Source organism: Pygoscelis adeliae, unplaced genomic scaffold, assembly GCF_000699105.1.
Source record: "Pygoscelis adeliae isolate BGI_AS28 unplaced genomic scaffold, ASM69910v1 Scaffold24, whole genome shotgun sequence".
NCBI classification, from domain to species: domain Eukaryota; kingdom Metazoa; phylum Chordata; class Aves; order Sphenisciformes; family Spheniscidae; genus Pygoscelis; species Pygoscelis adeliae.
The window spans coordinates 3,201,777-3,223,294 of NW_008824806.1; the positions used below are offsets into that span (position 1 = coordinate 3,201,777).

The 21,518-nt window shown below is 36.3% G+C and overlaps 1 protein-coding gene across 1 annotated transcript in view; it reads right to left on the reverse strand.

The window, feature by feature from the left end:
• SLIT2 (slit homolog 2 (Drosophila)) overlaps positions 1–21,518 on the reverse strand; it is a 272,375-nt gene that overhangs the window by 86,617 nt on the left and 164,240 nt on the right. Inside the window, exons 6-10 of the mRNA XM_009324114.1 lie at positions 14,334–14,405; positions 10,309–10,380; positions 7,410–7,573; positions 6,865–6,876; positions 4,915–5,053 (exon numbers count right to left, since the gene is read on the reverse strand). Of these exons, the coding sequence (XP_009322389.1) occupies positions 4,915–5,053; positions 6,865–6,876; positions 7,410–7,573; positions 10,309–10,380; positions 14,334–14,405 (459 nt within the window). The remainder of the gene's footprint in view (positions 1–4,914; positions 5,054–6,864; positions 6,877–7,409; positions 7,574–10,308; positions 10,381–14,333; positions 14,406–21,518) is intronic.

A 21,518-nucleotide genomic window follows, 5' to 3' on the forward strand; every position in this document is an offset into this window, starting at 1 on the left:
CTGGGGAGCTCCTGCCAAAGCATGTGCCTAAAATGGTGATTAAGATAAAAAAGCCATGTGTGTGGGAACTGTGTAACGGTGGTGGAAATACAGTGCTCCCTATACCCTCCTACCTTGCATTCAGCAGCTCTTCAGCATTCTCAACGCTACCATTACAGTATGGTCTCACCTCTTCAAGTGTTTACTGTCAGCTACCATTTTGGCATACTGACAACATGATCTCATAAGGAATAAGTGAAAACCCAGATTATTTTATGGGATACAATCATCCTTTCTAATCTAATCTCAAGGGGTTGCTATAAGCAACAGTTGCAAAGTACTTCTTTAAAAATGAAGCTTTAAAACACTTTTTATTGTATGATAACAATATAGGAATGTCACAATCTTTCTGCATGTTGAAGTTAGTTAAAAGCAGAGAGGACTAAAGTCTTTCATAGAGCAGCTTTAAAAAGTAACATACAACTGGATTCAATATTCAGAAATGTCTGTGGATGGAATAATAGGATTATGTCTGTGGATGGAATAATAGGATTACATCTATGAACTTCTGGTTCCTGACAAAACTGTAAGAGTTAAGAAAAAAGGCCTAGGACTCTTCATGGATAGTTCAATGGAAAACATAGTGCAAAGTGTACAGGCAGTTAAAGAAAGCAAGTGAGTATTAGGTTGCAAAAGGCAAGTGAAAGAAAACTAAAATTCCATTAATATAAAGTGATGGTTCACTATCATCTGGAACATTGTATTAAACTCTGGTCATTGCAGGTCAAAAAAAATTTAGAAAACAAAGAGTTCAGAGAAAAAGGAGGAGATTAATTAAGACATGGAAGGTTTTGGCATCCAAAAAGATTGAATGGATTTGGAACAGTTAGTTTAGAGAAGAGATGAATGAGGGTGGCATGCAAAATAGAAGGTGGCAGGACAAATTATGAACCTGAATGCATTTTTCCTCCCTCTACAAAGACAAAGGAAAATTGATGAAATTTTAAAAGACTGTATTTTAAACTGGAAGATTTTGAGTGCAACCCCCTCCTCCAAAATTTATTAGCTTAAAATAACATGAAGATTAAGAACATAGTAGTGTTTAAAGCAGATTGGATGTTTCAAAGAAAACCTTTTTTTCCCGCAAGCTATGCTCATTTTCAAGTTTCAGAAAAAGAACCCCAACACACATTGGGAGCAGGGAAAATATTTGTCCTATTGGTGTTTTACTTCTGAAGTTGTACATTGCTGTTTCCAAAACAATCTTGAGGGATAACTGATGCGGTCCACTGGCCAGGGTGGAGGGCTGGTTTGATCCAGTCTCGTTGACTTCCCCCACTTCATTATCGGTAAAACCTTTTTTACTCCGTAAACCACTCATTCTCCAACCTCTTCTTTCTCTCTCATTCTCTTTGATGCTAAGATGGTAAATATACCTGCCACCCATGACAATCATAAAAGAACTATCACTAATTATTTTCCTCATATTAAAGCAACCAGTATAGTGTAAAGCTTTCCCCATACAACCATTAAAATATACTTATTTGTCAAAATTTCAACTCCTCTTCAACCTATTGACAAGGAAGCAGCAAAGATCATGTGATTCTCATCAAATACTCACAAGATCCTCTACCCTAATTCTTCCACTCAGTTTGTTCCTCAGTTTCAGAGCCTTTCATGTGCCCTATTTTACTTCTTTCTTTTCCTGTACATTTCTCTCCTTATGTTCCACCCAACTGGAAAATTTTGTTCTCACTCTATGTTAAATGCAGCCTACCACTGGCTTAAATCATACCTCAATCCTTCTGTCTACTTTACTCAAAAGTTAAGTCAATCATTAAAGTCCAGTTTTCTCATCACACTGGCATTCACTGGTATGTATCCATTTAACATAAAATAATTACTGAAGTTTGGCTTTCTAATGATCTATCTCTTCCTGTACCAGATTTTGAATAGATGTATGTTCATATGTCTTATGGCATGAATTATGTTATTTAACTGTGCAAAATACTGTGATCTGCTTTTTATTTAGCCAGCACTTACAAACTAGATACAATACAGATAGATATCAGATAGTTTACACTGTATCACTATAAACAATATACACTGTAGCACAGTATATATACTATACATATTTATATGAGAACACTCACACATATTTATTTATATTAATGTATTATGGATCTCAGAACATGCAAGGGTCTTATTCTGGGATTTGAACACTGCCCAGTCTAGCAGGAAACATTCAGCCTCGGTTTGCAATCAGTTAATGCTTAGCCAAATGCTGGAGGTATTGTTATATGGTTGCTTTCACTCTCCAGGCCAATAAAGTGCTGAAGATCATACCAGTCCGTGCTTAAAGCTCAACAGCATTTCTTACATAGAAAGTATAGTGAACTTTCTAGTATAGAAAGTATAGTATAGTATACTTCATAGTATAGTGAAAGTATAGTGAACTTTTTCGTGGAAAACCCCTTTCCATTCGGTAAATTCCCGTTTGCTTTTTCCTTATACTCATTTCTTTTAACAGTGAATTCAGAATCAACTAGTAACTTCCACAGCCTATCATTTCTTTGGGAGTAATGACCCTTAAAATAAAGATTCAGGAACCCCCTTACAATCTCGAGTACTGAATTTCTCAAGGGAATACAGATGTAAACAGCATGTACCTCCACTAAACTATGTAGGTCTAGAAGATAGTGATGCGGAAGTCAGTCTTCCAGCGTGTAATCACCATTCAGTGGTTAGCTCCAGCGGTTAGCACTGGTTAGCAGCAGAAATATAGTGTGAATGTTTGAGACATACTCCCTACCTCTTTCTTGTAATGTTTTTCCCGCTTCTCTATGCACACAGATGTACGTATTCAAGTAAAAAAGCCAGTATACAACTAGTTAAACAATGAAAACAGACTGTGCAGCCTTCCCAGGCACTGTGTATGGATTTTCTGAAGTAGTCCCTTTATTTGCAAGCCGAGTGTTTTTTTCTGAGAGGGGTGAAAGGTAGAAGAAGTGTTTGCATTATATAGCTGAATGACTGAATTGAGTCAGGTAGGGTCAGCCAGGTCAGTCTTACCAGCAGTAATAATGAACTGACAGAGATGATTATTATTCACATCCTAAGAAGAAACCACAGTACTTCCAATTCTGTGAAGTTCAAAAACACAGGTCAGATATCAACAAGCCATGAGATTACCATAAAATTGTAAATTCTACTGTATCTTTTAAAATCACATTGTGGAGGCCTGTCTTTAAACTTTCAAGAAGATCTTATGTACAACAGATAGAAAGATGTATGTTCAGGAGACCTCTTCCCTTTCACTTCAGGCATCTGTTCCCCTCACCTCCCTTATCCGAAATTCTTAACATTGCCTTCTATCATCAAGGTGCTCACAAGGTTTTTATTCTGAACACTCTCTCACTCATATACTTCTAGCAAGACCCTCCTTACCAGGCTGAAGGCACAGCTACTTTCCCATTATTTCCCTAAAAGGAATTCCCAGTTTCCCTTCCAAAACACTGCCTCTGCTGTCCCCAGCATAAAAAGATGCTCATGTTGCTGAGTCCCTGCCTGTCTTGTCAGCAAGCTCACCTTTTTCTTTTGTTCCTCCCTGCACAGAAGACAACGCAGCAGTAACTTTCCTCCTGTGCCCATACAACCTCTCAGCCACATCGCTCTTGAAGCCTACAAGCCCCACAGCACCTTTGCTATGACTCTGATCTTTGGTCAGGACATGGTTGTACTTTTTGTAAATGCTTCTGCTGTATATGACGTGTCACACAACCTTATCAGCATGCATGCTCTTCTATCCACAAGTACCTGGTATTAACATGACGACTGTACCACAGATACCATTCAACCACCTTACTTTTGCCTTCTCAGACTACCCTCTGAGGATACCACTGTAGCAGAATACTTATTATGGGTGGTATAAGGTGCTGATCTTTCATGTAAAGATATGTTTCTCTAATAGGGAGTCTGATCAATAAAGTGACTGAAAGTGAGTGTCGTGGTTTAACCCCAGTAGGCAGCTCAGCCCCACACAGCCACTCGCTCCCTCCCCTCCCGGTGGGATGCGGGAGAGAATCGGAAGGGTAAAAGTGAGAAAACTCATGGGTTGAGATGAAGACAGTTTAATAGGTAAAGCAAAAGCCACGCACACAAGCAAAGCAAAACAAGGAATTCATTCACTATTTCCCATGGGCAGGCAGGCGTTTAGAGCCATCCCCAGTAAAGCAGGGCTCCATCATGCGTAGTAGTTCCTTGGGAAGACAAACACCATAACTCTGAACATTCCCTCCTTCCTCCTTCTTCCCCCAGCTTTATATGCTGAGCATGACGTCATATGGTATGGACTATCCCTTTGGTCAGTTGGGGTCAGCTGTCCCAGCTGTGTCCCCTCCCAACCTCTTGTGCACCCCCAGCCTACTCGCTGGTGGGGTGGTGTGAGGAGCAGAAAAGGCCTTGACTCTGTGTAAGCACTGCTCAGCAGTAACAAAAACATCCCTGTATTATCAACACTGTTTCCAGCACAGATCCAAAACACAGGCCCATACTAGCTACTGTGAAGAAAATTAAGTCTATCCCAGCCAAAACCAGCACAGTGAGCAACTGTGAAGACAACGGGGTTTATAGCCTGTAGTGAAAAGCCACTTACTTGCAGAAAAGCAAGTATTCCCAAACTCTTTTAAAGCCAACTCAGAATGTCGTTTTAACTATGGATTGTGAGCAGTACATACAAAAGTAACTCATAAGAGAACATAAAGGTCTTACATATTTTCATAAACCTGCATATTCCTTTTGTATCTGAATTTGAATGTGTATTTCAAAATTCCTTCCTACCCAGTATAAGCATGAATTTATACAAATAACAAAAATGAATACGTAGGAAAGAACTGTTTTCTGCAAGTTCACAGAAAAAAAAATCATATTACGCACATTTCAGTAATAGTTTCTGGAAGGTTTGTTGGGATCTCAGTAAGGCCTTTCCCACGACAGTCCACAATGTTGTTACTACACGTGCATGCAGTAGGGCAATGCAAGACACTGCAGGATGGAGCCATGAAGGATTGGTGACCTGCAAAGGAAAAGAGTTTCTCATAAAATTGCACAATACTGTCAAACAGTAGTCCAGTTTACCTCAACAGTAAAACATCATATTTTACACTTCCTTGAAAAATATAAGGCAGAACTTATAAAATAAACATTGTAGCCCATCAATACTTTTGAATTGCATTAATTTAAATACCCAGTTAATAGCAACATGTTGACACAATACTGAGAGATGAAAGACAAATGCTCAACTACTGTGCTAGCATTACATAATTTTTCAACTTCTTTAGCAACTTGCACTCAAAATCATCTTGTTAAAGAAGACTAAGTCTGACCCATTTTTCAGGTATATTTTATTTATTCAGTGGTTTTAAAAAACAATTATTGATTTATTTAGTTTTCAGAATTTTGTGTAGTATTAAAAATGCATGTCAACAGAAATGAATGAACTTTGCTAGAAAAACTGAAGGTGTCCTGCTAGTTATGTTCTGTTCTGCAAATACTTATTTGAGTGTAGTCCTTCAGTTATATATCACTTGCAGCCAAGTTTGGAGTTATGACGTTTTCATTCAATCGCACAGAAATAAGTAGAAGCTTTGACTTCACAGCTCATACTCTCACTCTCTGTGTTAGCTCAGCAGATTTCTTCCCAATCTTTCCACAATCTACCATTCTTACTAACTCAGGTGGCTATTTTACATGACTCCTCCCCCCAAGTTCTTGTGCTATATGTTAAACTTGGCATTTATAATTGCATTTAAACATAATTACTTCAAATTTAGGTATGATTTAGAAAGTAAACAACTTATTATATTTTCCTGCAAATAGACAGATTGCACATTTTATAATATATTAATGCACTCATTCTTGTATCGATTTAATGATACAGAATTGCTGTTTTGTACAGATACAGAAAGGCACAAAGGGATGAGAAAGGCATGAAGCCCTCTTTTTCTTTCTTTTTTTATTAAGGTAAAAAAAGCTAGAGACTTTTGAAATTCTCAGGGAAAAATATTTCTTGACTATGAAACCACAACTTAATCTAAGATCTCTTTCACTGTATTTAATGTCATATATTAACATAGGAAGGGTACACTGATAATCTAAGTTGCAGCCAGTGCTGTTCCTACTTACTACTTCAAATAACAACTGCTCAAGTTTTAAATTACTGAAAAGGTTAGCCTTTTGAGATAGTACAATATAATAATTTGATTTCACATTTTTGTATGTGCTACAAAAGTACAAACAGCTGACAAAACTAATAACACATACTACTCTTTTTATACTAACAGGCAGGAAATATTTCACCTGCTTCTATTAAACAAAAATATAGTGATCCAGGGAGAAAACATGGTTATTCCCCTTCCTCAAAATCAGCATTATAATGACCAAGTTATAAAACTGTTCTTGACACCTGGGCTCTGCAGCCATACCATTTACAAATAAGTTACATGAAGTAATCTTGTTAGGAGCCCTTTTAAGTGTATGTAAAGGTAGAATTAATGGTAAGAATACTGTCAGCATTTGCTGAGCGAAGATGGCAGTGTCTTACACTTTGATGTCAGAGGCTGTTTAATAAGGACAGAACATTGTGCTCTCCATAAAACTCTTTTAAAAGCATAGGTTTGTGCAAATTTTGGCATATTTGGCAGTAAGCTTCTGGGGGTCTGCAGAAAATCAACCAGTAGAAACAACCCTGCTGAATCACTGAAAAGACAGATAGCTATATTCCAGCTGGTTTTTAATGTTTTTGAGGAAACTTGAAACCATAGTCAAAGTTTACAGAAAATTTTCAATCTGAGTCTAAAAATATTTAAATAAGAAAGATAAACTTGCCTTCTTCCTCATCTAGAAGATATGAATAAAGGAAAAAAATTGAATAGAGAAAATGTGATTAGTAATGAACCGTTAGTCATTTCAGTATTTCATATCAGAAAATAACCTGATGCACTAAAGCATACCAATAACATTCAGAAAGTTACTTAGGGATTCAGAATATTATTTAAACTGCAGAAAATAACAACAAGAAAAAGCAACAACCTGTAAAGTTAAAAAAGAATAATTCCTTATTACTAAAGGCCTTATGTTCTCAGTCAGTGCACCTTTTATCTCATTTTCCACATCTCTCCTCCGCAATTATACTTTTAGAAGGCTATATACTCTATGTGAATGCAGCATTTACACAAAATTTGTAAGGACAGAAGCACCCCCACACAAGATACAAATAGTGATAAAAATGATTAGCTTATTTTTTAATAAACATTAATGCTTCAATTACGCAAAAGCTAGCAAAAGTCAACACGCAGCACTAGCAATCACCGCTGAGCTGTCGGTAGGTGTGTTTTAAAACAGGACTTGGTGAGCGAATCTGTTTCCCTTACCACTGCAGACAAACTCCCGTTTTTGGACCTCGGCTACGTTGTGTCCCCGGAGGTGGGACGGCCCCATGCACTGGGTGTAGAGGCCGACCCGTGGCCGCTGCCGCAGCCAGTCGGACAGCCAGGCCAGGTGGCAATCACAGTAGAGGTTGTTGGAGTGAAGGCGACTGCATGGAAAGAAACATGTCAATACCTTTAAATTAGGAAGAACAAACAGAAAAGCCACCAATTTGCCCAGCCCCCCCTTCAGCAAGCAACTATGCCAATTTATTAATAAAAATTGCTAGTGAGGAATCAATTTTTCACACCTTTCACTGAAAGTCTAGGAGTTAAATGCTAATAAATAAAACTATACAAGCAGCAAAATCACTTTTTATTTGTGGTCTAATTAACTGGAAGAAAAAAGAAGGCTTCCTAATAAAGTAACCGATCTGTAGTTTTGTTCTCTTGTCTAAAAGAAAGAAGTAAATATACAAGAGCTTGAAAGCTGCCGTGGGACTCTTTAGTCCAGATCTGTACAAACAGTAAGTAAGACAAAAATGTCTCAAGTAAATTGCCTTATATTGATAATATACTGTCAGAAAAAAGAGTTAATAAAAGATTTGGTTTCCAATTAGATACATCTGTAAGTCTGGCCATTATTAGTCTCTATAGAAACAGCCTGCAAAATCCCTTTAACAGGTCATATTCATTTTCTGCTGAACAAGACAGAGTAATAACTCAATATAAAACACCTTCTTTCACATCCCTTTTCTGATTTTCTCTCTTTTTGTTTAATCACAGAAAGGGGGATTAGCTGTTTTTGGCTCCTAGGGACCTGCGTTCTAAGCAATGCCTGAAATTAAAAGACCAAATGGCAGCAAGCGATGGAATTAAGTCAGTCGCCTCTCTGTTGGCAGGGTCCGATACAAGACCATGGCTCCTTGCCAAGTGCCAAAAAGCACTTTGCATTGATAAAATATCAGGCAAATGTATTCACTAAATTAGGTAAATTACTTTTCTCTGGCTCTTACATTTCCTCAAACTACAGAAAAAGATGTCCGCAGCTATAAATCAAATCCTTACTCAGAATCATCCATAACAGAGTAATGTCATTTTGGTCCTTTTTAGCTGATGTGCTCAATCCTAACTAAATAACTGGAAAGGAAGTGCAAGAAAATCAGAATTTAGACAAGGGGTCTAATTAATCCATTTAAAAAAAATCTGTAAAGCAACATGAAATGTGTGATCAACATAAACAAAAGATTTTAACTCACTCCTTTTTTTCCATAAATGACTAGAAATTAAAGGCAATGTATGTTCCTGTACTAATTCTTGGGTGGGTGCTTTGCAAATATAGCAAAATAGAGCACACTCATTCAGTACAATCTGTAGCCAGCTGTAGGCAAGAACACCATTGCAAATCAGAACTAATGCCACTGAAATCAATACGGTTATACAAGTATATTCTGACTGCAAATGGGATGGTACAGCTATAATCTAGGACTCTGTGTGTCCATTTTCTTTTGTTTCTAAAATAAATTTTCAAAAGATGAAATATCCCACCAAAAAAAGTGTAAATGTTGCTAATTTGATTCACTGTAATTTGTGGTTCAGAATATAAACTGTATTTGAAGGTTTGAAAGAGGTACAGACATTCATGTTTTCAAGTCTCAGCCCCAAAAGAATGGAATGAAATTATATTCTCAAAATAGAACCGAGGCCACCAAAAGCCCATGGTCAGCACTATTTAAGTACTCTTGTATTTGTCCAAGCAAGAATAGTTACAATTCAATACAATGAAATCCACAGAACTACTCACCTGCATGAAGTTTCTTCAGTTACGAATGGTATGTTAACTCAAGTGAATAGCCCTACTGATTTCAACACAGTTGTGCAACCCAACATGCGTAAAAGAAAATGGACAGGCTCTTCGTAAAAGTAGTTCTTTAACAGTAAGAGCTACTCTTGAACTCTGATAGAAAAATCCCATTCATTTTTGATTCCCACTTCATTGGAAACTCTGTTTGAAAGAGAGTCTCAGGACTAAACCTTGATATATTCTGGTTTTGCCGTTCAACACAATATACATTTATTCTTAGTTCAGTATAAACATACAAAAGAAATAACCCCAAACTGTACTTGCATACACACTCTTTTCACTGTGTTTTGTTTTAGAAGCCTGAAGTGTTCGGTGAAAGTCATAACCTCTAAAAATGGGGACCTTATTGTAAATGCTGACACAACTTTAATTATAATAGCACTACCGGATGATGCTATAATTTTATGTTACAAAGAATGTTGGAGAGCCAGTTTAGTTTAATTAGGTCTGCTAGCAGTACAGTAATAAAAGCATAAAGATTTCCCATTTATCACATCTGACAGCCAATCAAAGATTCTTCCATGTTCCTAAATGAAATGTGACCCATTCAATAGCTCAAAGTAAAACAAATTTTTGACTTTCAAAAAACATCAATTTCTTTCACTATACAGCTGTAACATATAAAAGAGAATCCCCCCTGCCTGCATCTTTTTTGTTAGAAGGTGAAGCTTTTCTGTGACTGAATACGGCACTATGGAGAACCCATTTGGAAAAAAGCCATGAAACCATTTTCATAGACTTGTTCATTCCACATCCTAAAAAAGCTGATGTAAAAGGATGCAACAGCTTCTTTATCTCCTGAGCCCCAAGTATCAGCTTTGGGGTCACTTGTTAGCTTTACCTTTCAGAATTAGCTGCCATACACACACACACACAGACTTCACACTCATCAACCTCATGATACCTCAACATTTTTTTTAATTGAGCTTATGCTTTCTTTGCCTGTTCACGTATTTATAGACTGCTGACAAAACTTGATAGAGGTAAAAATGATATACTGGACTATTAAAAATGGCAGCCAGTTTCAGTGGGACTACTTACAATGTTCTGAGTTTGGGCATATGGTTGAAACTTGCCACGGACAGTCGAGTGATGTTGTTATTGTTGAGAGTGCTGTGAAGTCAAGAAGCAGCATATTAACATGTTTCAGTTATGTCACATTCACTACACTTTTAAAAAAGGCATAGCTAATGAAAGATCATGGTGTACTGTTTTTAGGGATGGGTATCAGGAAAAAAACCACGCTTTTAGATATACTTTTCCTCCCTGTTCAATCCCTGGTCAAACAGTATGGTTTGACCATTCCATTAATAATCCTAAGTAATTTGAGGTCCCAGTAGCTATGCTTCACTCAAATGGAGCTTCCACCAATGTTGACAACATCTATGGCATTCAAGCTAAGATTGTCATCCTGATGTAAGAAAGAGAGTTCTTGGAGAAAATGTCTTGATTCTAGGACTCTGGTTTCTCTTTCTAGGTTCTGAGAGTCCGTATTTTTTGACAGGATACAAGTACAAGATCTGCCTGTTTTTTCAAGGATTTTAGGAAAAGATTAACTTTGGGCTGCAATTAGGTTTTACATGGAACAGAGTTGCTATAGATGATCCAGAGCTGCATGAACAATAGGGGAGCTTCTGCTATACAATGGAAGGAGTCAGGAATCTTAATACTCTAGCAAACTAATAATTTAAATTTTAGACAAGGTGCCTGGAACTTGAGTTAGGAACTAGGAACAAATCTTAGCCAATTGTTGGCTAGCACAGACCCATCATACTCGGTAAGTGTAGTTTGTAAAGATAATGAAACTTTATGAACAATCCTGCAGTTAAATATTGTCTTTAGGCTGCAAATAAAATGCAAACAAGTTTGACTCCAGAACAAGGAAACAAGCGATAGAACTTACAGTTTTGACCTACAGATTACTCATTTGAGCAGAATGGAGAATGTGCTCTGGGATTTTAAACACATAACTATGGCACTAATAAATAATATTTCCCACTGACCAACGCTTTTTTCCCTTTTGAAACAAAAAGTGTTTTACTTTTTTCTTTTTTTTTTTTTTTAAAAACCCACAAATTGTAATTTGTGCTCATTTTGAATAAATTTTTAAGTACTCTCTGATCCTGAAACACAGAAAGGTAAATTCACAGCACCCTGAACAGGATTAGGCTGTACACCTCCACATTAACCAAGTAATTAATTACTGGTGCAATGTGCTGCATTTTACCTTTGTGTGCTTACTCACTCCATGTCCTAAATGTTTTCTTCACTGTGCATAAGAGATCTCCCCTGTGTGCCCTTAGGGTTACATAAACGAAGAGGCGAATAATCAAAAGAAGAAGAAAAAGAGAGCATCATGCCCTTTTTCAAAACAGAACAAAATGAAACAACATAAAATGGCCAAGTGCAAAAGGTGCCTTAATGAATAAATGACAATCAGTAAATCTTGTCAGGATTTTCTTCCAACGTCCACATGGTAAATGACAGCTCCCATAGCTCTTCCTGCATGACTTCATACAAGGTTTTGAAATCATATCATTTCAGTGAAGGGAATGGAAATCAGTACATATTTCCATAGCTGTTAGCTGTTTAAAGAAGGTATATCTACAAATGTTTTAATTTTCCATTTCAGGTGTTTGACGTTTGCCTTGCTATTTTGTATACGTGAGATTAATTTATTTTTGCAAGGGTACAGAAAAGTATCAGGAATAGACATAAGGGATATATAAGGAATTAAATAATTTTCATAACTATTTCTATCTAATGATGAAAATGCTTGATTTCATTACAGAGATGTAATTAAAAAAAAAAGTTGGCTCAATACTTTTACCTAAGCATTACACACTATTGCAAAGAGTGTGATGACTGAAAGATATTTTTTAAATTTTTTAGATACTTCAATTTTTTGAATATGACAGCACGATATATTTTCCCATAATCATTTTTTTCCCTAGTACAGCAGATTTTCCCTTAAAAAGAAAAAATAAAATTTCACAGAAATTCACAGGGAGGATTATACCTATAATTGCTTTTGTCTTTCAGAATTGTCCAGATTTCAGGTTAATTTTGTATCTTTAACACTAACAGCCTCTAAGACTCCACAATTATTTAACCAATATATAAGACCTGTTACTTTGGTAAACATTTCAAACTGTCACTGAACAGGACTATAACCTAGGTAACTTTAAAGATTATTTAAAAGCTTTATCGTATACTTATAGTTTGAAGTAATATACACATTCTGTGCTTAGAATAATTAACTACAAATGAAAACAAAATACGTAGTCTTATATGCTACTCAGTGCATATACAGTATGGTCTGATCTACATATCTTTCATTCTTTAAGCTGTATTGGAAAGGAAGCCAAATCAGATACAAACCCTTCAGTACTGTTTAAAATATCTATCTCAATTTTTTAAAAACTTAATCTCTACCTCATTGCTTATCACATAACTCAGATAGTGAACATTTAGTTGTATATTTGAACAATGCTAATATTCTATGTATATTCATTCACAAATGTCTAACTACCTACTTCTTCAGCAGACTATTATTTCAACAGTTTTTTTTCCTTTTTGCATTCATTGAAATTGATGTGACAATTTTGCCACTGACTTCAACTGGCAAGGATCACCTTTTTAGAATACTAAAAATTGCAAGCATTAAAAAATGCAGAAAGTATTTGATTTTTTTTTAAAATATACATTTAACACATTCACTTGTAAAGAAAGGTTTGTATTAAAAACATAATAACTAGATTAAGCCATCACTAGAAAAGTTATTCTGTTATATATATGAGTTCCAAAGATAAAAATCTCACAGAACATCAGGTTTACTGACAGACAACCAACAATTCATAAACTTCACAACTAGATGTAATATTGAACCTACAGTACATTTTACATGGCTTTGTACCAAAAAGTTAACAATAGGCTTGTTATTCTATAATTACAATATAAAAAAAATCAAATTTAGCTGTCAGATCCATTCACTCATGAGAAAGACCAACTATTGCTTAATAATAAAAAACTTTACCGCCAGCAGCTCACATGTTCTTTAGTTTTTTGGACATATAGACACATCTACTGCCAAAGAGGCTTCTTTACTTCAGAATCTTAAGAAAAAAACAAAAAAACAAAACCCAACAATAAACCCCTCCCTCACCCTCCTCAAGGTGTTGTGATTTTCTAAGTGTGATTCAAACTACCATGAAGTAACTCACCGATACACACACAGTGTCTTTCACTTCTCTTAACGTAGAAAGCCCAGAAAAAATGTGACATTTTGACTGACAGATTAAATATTTCAGGAATGTGTCCTGTGCCTCAGATTCTTTGGGAACTGCGGCACATTGCTCATTACAGTAACTATTTTCAGGTCAGAGGTCACTGATGATAATTTTGTTACCTTTAACCTCACTGATGGCCACTTTGAAACAGTGAGAAAAAGTATGCAAAAGAGTATTGCAATACTAACCTTCAGTGACATAAAAAAGATGTTTTTCTACACATATATATATTTATACATATAAAATTTGAAATGTTAAAAAAAAAGCAGTTAATGTGGACATGCTAAACGTCTTAACACATAACAGTAGTGTTTGATAGAAAAGTGCCTCTTTGAAAACATCCAGATTTTCAAATATATATAGTATATTGTTCCTTAAACAGAGTCTGAAAGACCAAACTGATGTCAGAGTATACAACAAAGGCAATCCTGAAAATGTTCAGCACTTCAACAGTGATGGATAATTTACAAAATTAACTGGACTCATTAATACTGCCCCTCCCCATTTTAAAAGGAAATATATTCTTTTCTTATAGTATCTGCCATCTGCCTTTTTTTTTTTTTTAAATTATGTTTAATGGCTGTCTTGCAGAGTAGAGGAATATCTCTGCCTCTCCACATCTTTTTACCATTTTATAGCACATTGCAGTGGATTATTTTAAGACATCTTTTCACTAGACCATCCTGACACCAGGCTGCAGTTCATAGATAAGCTTTTACATTAGTACTCCCCAGATACTGAGCTCTTGCTACAAGTAAGAGATACAGGAATACTTACAGCACTTCCAGGTCGCGCAGAGCCCTGAACGCCCCGTCTTCAATACAGCTGATCTGGTTGTAATCCAGTTGCCTGTTAAACAGATTAGGAAGGTATTTGTAAGGGAGACGAGCACTGGCAGCGTTAGGTGGAAAGAAAGCCTCCTGAGGGGCCGGCAGAGCTAGGCCACACTAACTGAAACGCTCTCGCAAATACGCTCGTACGCTTGAGACTGTCACACAGCATGCTGGCCTGGATGCTGCCACAGAAATCCCTTTTTGTTCTGAACTGTCTGCACAAAACAGCAGCGCTGGGAAAGCTCCAGTAAATAATAACTGCACCTTATATTAAATGCCAAAGGAATGCAATTTCATTACATCAAGAAAAGCTATCCATTAAAAGCTCTCAGCGTCATCTTGCTGAAACAATTTCATTAAGGTAAAGGACGGTAAATCACTTAATGTCACACGCATCCCCTCGGTGACCTAACAGAATCCATTTATCAGAGCAGCCCCGCTGCATGTTAATTCCACCTGCCGCGGCAGGGACCGGCGAGAGACACCACTTTTAGGGGTCCCTCTGCATGCGTGCACGCCTGGACCGGGTGCGAGGTGCGGGGGTGAGTGTGGGGGATTTAGAATAATTATCTTCTAGAATATTTCTAAATGTAGAAATAATAGTGTCCAAGGTATTTACATACTTGGTTACTTATGTCCTTTAATTCTGCTCCAAATGAAACTAGTATTTCTGCTGTAACCTTCAGTATGTGGTTTTCTATGTTCTTTGTGCTCTCTGCAATCATATGCAGATAGGATGTTGTAACGGAGCACTTGAATTCTGGACATAAAACTCAGCAATCCATCCCATACATTATTAATCTTTAAGTATTAAGTTATGAAAAATTTACATTCATTTCTCCGAAGAATATTATTACTTTTTCAATTCAAAACATTGATACAGTACATACTGCCCCATTAAAAAAGTCTGCTGAAATTAACAACCATGCAAATACAAAATCCCAGTTTCTCTGCTGATAAAAGCTTTTCCTATAAATACTGCCACACGTCTTGTGCATTTCAGGGCGCGACTTGCAAAGCAAACGTGATACAATCTCACTTTAAACAACCAGAAGATCTTCTCCAAGCCGGTAACTTGTCAGTGTCAGATAATATGTATGAGTAAATGTGTGTGAACAATACTAAGAAAATGAGCAAAATACAAATGAACTCTGCCCTTCCACCTTCAATTATATATTAGCTAGCAGGGCTAATGAGGCTTTTACTAAAGCATCTTCTGCGATTCTTCTGAATCTATGATAATGTTTCACTTTATTAATAAATCATCACACCCACTGTTGAGTGTAATGTACCAACTTCTATAAAGTTCTTCTAGTTTCATCCACATTTTTCATCTGAATTACTACTACACAGGAATAAAATATCGTCGTAACTGTAACAGTGTCTGTGTTTCTGTGTACTGAAAGCTAAATGCAAACTATCATTTCCTGAATACGATCTTTAATCATTTTGGTGCAATGTTACAGCACTACTGCTGCAGTGTTGGAATATTTAAGACTACTTTCTCAGGCTCCTTCAATTTTTACTAATGAATTTCATTTAACAATTAAGTTAATAGCCTTTTTATTTTAAAGAGGTGAAATATATATACAGTACAATTCTCTAACCTCTTGAACGATTTATCAAAGCTATTTAAATTAGTACAATGGCATGAAATGTTACCCTTGACACAATACAAAAGAGAAATTGTTTCCAGACAAATTGGAAAAATCTTTTAATGCCATCAAATTTGCCTAATGCAGTCTGCAGGTTAATCTGTAAAAGGGTGAGCTGTATGTTTGCCCATATCTTATTATCCTTAGCTGTCAATGTATAAATCAGTGCTGACACAGCTTCTTCTAAATCATCCATATTATACACAAAGGAAAATATTTTAACCATAGAGAAAGCACTTGAGCAAATCTTGTCCTACACAAACTGAAAGGCAGTTTTCTTCCACTAGACTGGCAGCAGTTGTGGTGAACCTGAAAACTTTTGGACTTCTTCCTTTAATGAGTCACCATGACCACTACCTTAGCGAAGGGTGAGTTGTTTTCGTTTAAATCTTATTGAGCATGCCAATAATCCTAACTCCATTTTAGAAAGCTTTTCTTTCCCCCTTAAGAGTTTCTTTTCTTCTTTTCAAATTATTAAAACACCCTGAGAACAGAAGCTGATCAGACGTGGACCAGCATGGCCCATCCTCATCCCTTCCCTCTCCCCAGCCTCTCTTCATCATCTTCCCCCCTGCCCCATTTCCATGTTGGGTCTTTTCTACGTGGGATCTCTCCATCCCTTTGGAAAGTCGCTATTCCTTTCTGCACCCTCTTCCACAGAGCAGCTGATTACCTTTGCCAGTGCCGTTCCTGTGAAGCTCATAAAACGCTGTCACATTCAAAATCTTTCCGTTGTCACAGAGAATTAAATAAGTTTTGCACCCGTATCTGCAGCATTACCTGGGTATTTCACATACTTACTAATCTTCTACTATTTGAAATGTTAATGTTTATGTGAGTTCAGCTATAAGAACTAGTAAGAGCTAAATAAAAAGCATTCACCTAATAAGCAAATGTCTGCTTTAAAATGTTTTTTACTCATTGCTTTTGCTGATAAATCTTACACTGTAGAAACATGTTGCTAACTTTTCTTCCCTTTTAGCATATGTTGTCTACCAGATAATGATAAATAAATATCTAAAAATAAACCTTGTTATCCCACAAGAAGAGCATTTAACGACTACCAGAAGATGTTGCATACATTTGAAAACTACTACCCTCATACAGAAAAAAATGTTATCTGACTGACAGAAAACCTTCGCTACTCAGTCATAGAGGCTGCGTTAAAAGTTGGGACAACTTCAGCCAATCTGTCTGCTTTACTCTCCTATTCTTCACGGCTTGAGGACACCCCGTGGTCCCATGCAAGAGAGGTACTGTGCAGCTTTACATTACTCTCCTTTGTTCCGAAATGATTACATTCCCTTAGTGTATCAACTTAATGGTAAATGTTGTTTAAGAAGTCATCAGAAAAAGTCAGAAGCCTTTCTAGATCCCTACAGTAGCTTCCTCTCCAGTAAACAATTAGAAAATGTTTCTAGTTTTAGCACACTGTATGCTGGATTTCATATCATTAAAACTTTTCCTTGGGAAAAGAACAGAGTGCACAATATTTATCACTGCAAGACAATTTTTGGAAACAGTCACTGTTTTTAATTTCTCCTTGTATTTTTTACAACAGAACTGACTTATGTTTCCAATTTCTCAATTCCCTTCTCAATTTCAAGAGGAATCAATAATTCCAGAGGCATTAGTTGAGAAAGATGTAACAAAATCATGTAAGAATTTATTCTAAGGTCTTATCAAACTTCAGAGAAGTGCTTGTTTCCCGTGACTATTACTGTTTATTGAGATTATTCTTTCATTTGGAAGTCACGTGCTTTTTTTCTACTTGCTAATGTAGTTCATTTTGTTCTTTGCTAAATTTTCCATGTAAAACATTTTGAATGACTACTTTTTTTTTCCTAATATACATAATATAGCAAATGATTAACCTTTTACTTTTATCCCAAAATTAAAAAGCAAGACTTACAAATACTTCCAAGTAAGGCATGCTTACTGAATAAACTAGAAGAAAAGGGAGAACAGATCTATAGTTCAATAGCTCCATCCCCTCAAAATTATTTAGCACTCTACTTGGTTAAACCCACAAGGATCTTAAAGGAGCAAAATAAAAAAAAAAAAAGTCAAAATGAAACAGAAGACTGCCATGAAAAGAGGATGAACACAGAATGAACAATGTATAAGTTACGTGATGCAAATATACTATCACATCGGTATGACTTCCCAGAAATAATGCAATTTAGCAATTAGATGACAAACAGTATCAAGACTATCATAATGTGGGAAGCAAATACAGTCCTGTTCTAGCATGGAAGCCATATTAAGCACATACTCCATGAAAGTTCTGCTAGAGTAGTTTATTTAAAAATTAATTAGAGTAGTTTATTTAAATATTAATTAGAAAATATTTATCTGTAGAACAATTTCCACTTAGTTACTCTACATATCAACAAACCTCTTGCAAGTCTCCCCGACATAATTATGTCACCCTGTTTAGTAAAGCAGAGGCAACCTCACTTTCCAAGGTAGTGTAGGTAGATGCAAAGGGGCCTAAAGGCTCTTGAGAGTCCAACTAATTTTTGCATGAGACTTTAACACTAAACAGAAGCATAAACTACTTTTCTTTAAAATTCAAATCTTCAAAGAGGATTTGCATTATTCTCAGTGCTTGACAAAGTCAAATAAAATTTAAGGATAAAATTGAATCCAAGTCTTCCTACAACAGAGTTTATCAGCTCAGTTCAAATTAATCTACCTCAATTTGCTTTGTATTATCACAGGCAAATCTATAGGAAACTACATAAGCCATAGCAACATTTGGTACTTTTCCTAGTAAAAGCATAGGCCACATTTTTCATTAGGGTAAATTCGGATACCATGTAAAATTTTGTGTAAGTATTGACAATTATCTTAGCAGATGAAACCACATCTACTTCAGCTGCCTAGGTTTTATTCAACTAACATTTATTGTCACTCAAATAAATTTCAGGTAGATTTTTAGATTCTATGTATTTTAGACTTTTCCTCAGTGGTTCAAGTGCCCAAAAAAGACTTGCAAGGAAGCTCTCGATTCACATTCAGAGATTTCTAATTTGAAACTCATCTTCAAAGCCAAATGCTCTGCTTGATTTAAAAACATAATTGACTTTAACATTTCATAAATGAATTTGTTGACAAAAAAAGAAACCGTTTTCAGCAGGCCAAATTTTAGGAAAGTAGTCTGTAATGAAAATAGCAACTTTAATAACAGTATTGAAATGGTACTTATTTAAACAGTCCGAAAGAACAGCTTTTTTCCCAAAGGCCACAAGATCACTGATCTGTTTGACAACAACAGTTTTAGGAGGCATTAGAAAAGTGTACCTGTTCTTTTCTGCATTCCTTCAGAGCTATTTTTGACTTTAATAAAAATCTTAAGTGTACACTGAATATATTTCACTAACATCCTGTGAAAATCCTTCTTGATGTATACGTGAAACACAGGTGGCTGAACAGACTAGTAGTTGAATTAAGATTCCCGCTAAGAACGAGCATGAGAAATATGCCAATTCTGAATTATTAAAGTACATCTTAGGCAAGCAATGCATTTGAATTAGCACTTGTACAGATGAGTAGACAAATATACTCTCAGTTGCAGTGGAATTTTGTGCATGATCTGAGAAGAAATCAGTAACAAGAAAATCTTCAGCAAAAAAAAAAAGCAGGACTCTGTCGTTTTCAACTGCTAATAAAATTGAACTTCAAAAAAATGTCCAATCATTGCCAATGAAGATTAATACAAAATTGAGTTATGCCTTTAGTGACAATACCCATTTCAAATCTTTCACAATAGGCATAAAAGAGGCATCAGGGCAACACCAAGTAGTATTAATCAAGGTTTTAGACAAAAGTTAGTGTAATGGGAAGGACTTTGAGTGGATGCTGGTGTCTGTGTCGCTCTCCACTAATTCTCCATTTTCCCAGCCAATTTAATCTGTGAAGCTACTACATTGCCCTGCAGCCTTTATCATTGGGGTGACAGCTACAGTGTCCCCCACTTGCTGGGAAAAAATGGAACCGAATGAACACAAAGGCACCAAAGAAGAGGGTAGTCCGAAGAAAGGCCAGACCCTGACAAAGAAGAACGGGGCACAAGATATTTGCAGGAGATATGACGAAAATGTTCCTTGGTATTTTTGGTATCATTTGATGTTGCACATACTTAGCATCACAAGTCTGCCATGATGTTGGTGTATTCCTTTCCATCCTCTGCCAAATATTGATTACACAGCAGAAGAGGAAGTTGGAATCATAGAAAATTTTATATACTTCGAAAGGAAATATTGTAATATAATTTTATGAAAATCAGAGCAGGGGACAAAATCTACTCAAAAACTGAGCATAGCACTATTGTTTTTTCAGTGGTGTTTCACATTTGTTTGCTTTTTAAGCCCAATTATTTTTCTTCCTAGTAACCAGTTTCAAGAAACAACCCATCCAAACTTACAATCTGTGCAGCTAAAGCATTTTCGTACCATCTTAAATTCAAATAAAATTCCTGAGGTTGGGGAGATTTTAAACGTTTTTAACATCCAGTGTGAGTGCTGTATCACCAGAGAGGGTTACGAAACTGTCATTAACATGTATATTAAAAAATCTGTGTTTAATTTCCAATTTATATGATAGTTTATTTTTAAAAAACAGTGGGTGCCACTGTGTTCTCTGAAGAACCTAACTTCTTGCTGCATATTTTTCTCCCTGAAAAAGTAGCAAGTTAGGAGCAACTTTCAGAATTATATTTCCAGAATTTGCAACCTAGTCAAGTCCCAGATCAGCAGCTATACTAAAAGTGGATTATTCTTCAAGTCATTGCCCTTGAACAGGAAAATCAAGACTTTGAGACAGAGCAGCTAGGTTTTTTCCTACATTTGAACTCCCAAAACACTGGATACTGGGCTTCCAGTCTGGGGAACCTATACAAATTAAGCTTCCTTCATTTTTTGTCACTTCTGAAGAACTTGATTCATTACCAACAATTGGGCTGTATTGGTGAGAGTGAAGCCAGGACGCTCTGTCTGGCATTTGTGAGATGACATCTAAGTTGTGCATCCAGTCTCAGCCCCCCCAGTACAAGACAGACACTGACACGCTGGGCTGAGTGCAATCAGCACTACGAAGATGGGAGGGCTGGAGCAGGTGATATTCGGGGAGAGGCTGTGAGAACTGTGTGTGTTCAGCCTTAAGAAGAGAGGGCGAAGGAAGGATCTTATTGTTGCCTACAACTGCCTAAAGGGACGGTATAGACAGAGAGAGGCTCTTCTCAGATATAAGACAAGAGGCAAGAAACAAGTTGGAAAATGGGAAATTACAATTAGATATAAAGTAGGTTTGTGGGGGCTGATGGTTTTTCGTGGTTTTTTTTTTTGTTCTTTTTACTATAAGGGTGTAGCAGGTTTCCTGGGTTGTCAATTCTCATAATACCTTGCCCATTTTGCTTTTATCTTCTACAGAATCTATACTGTGAAAGTTATTAAGAAGATGTCCAGAAAGGA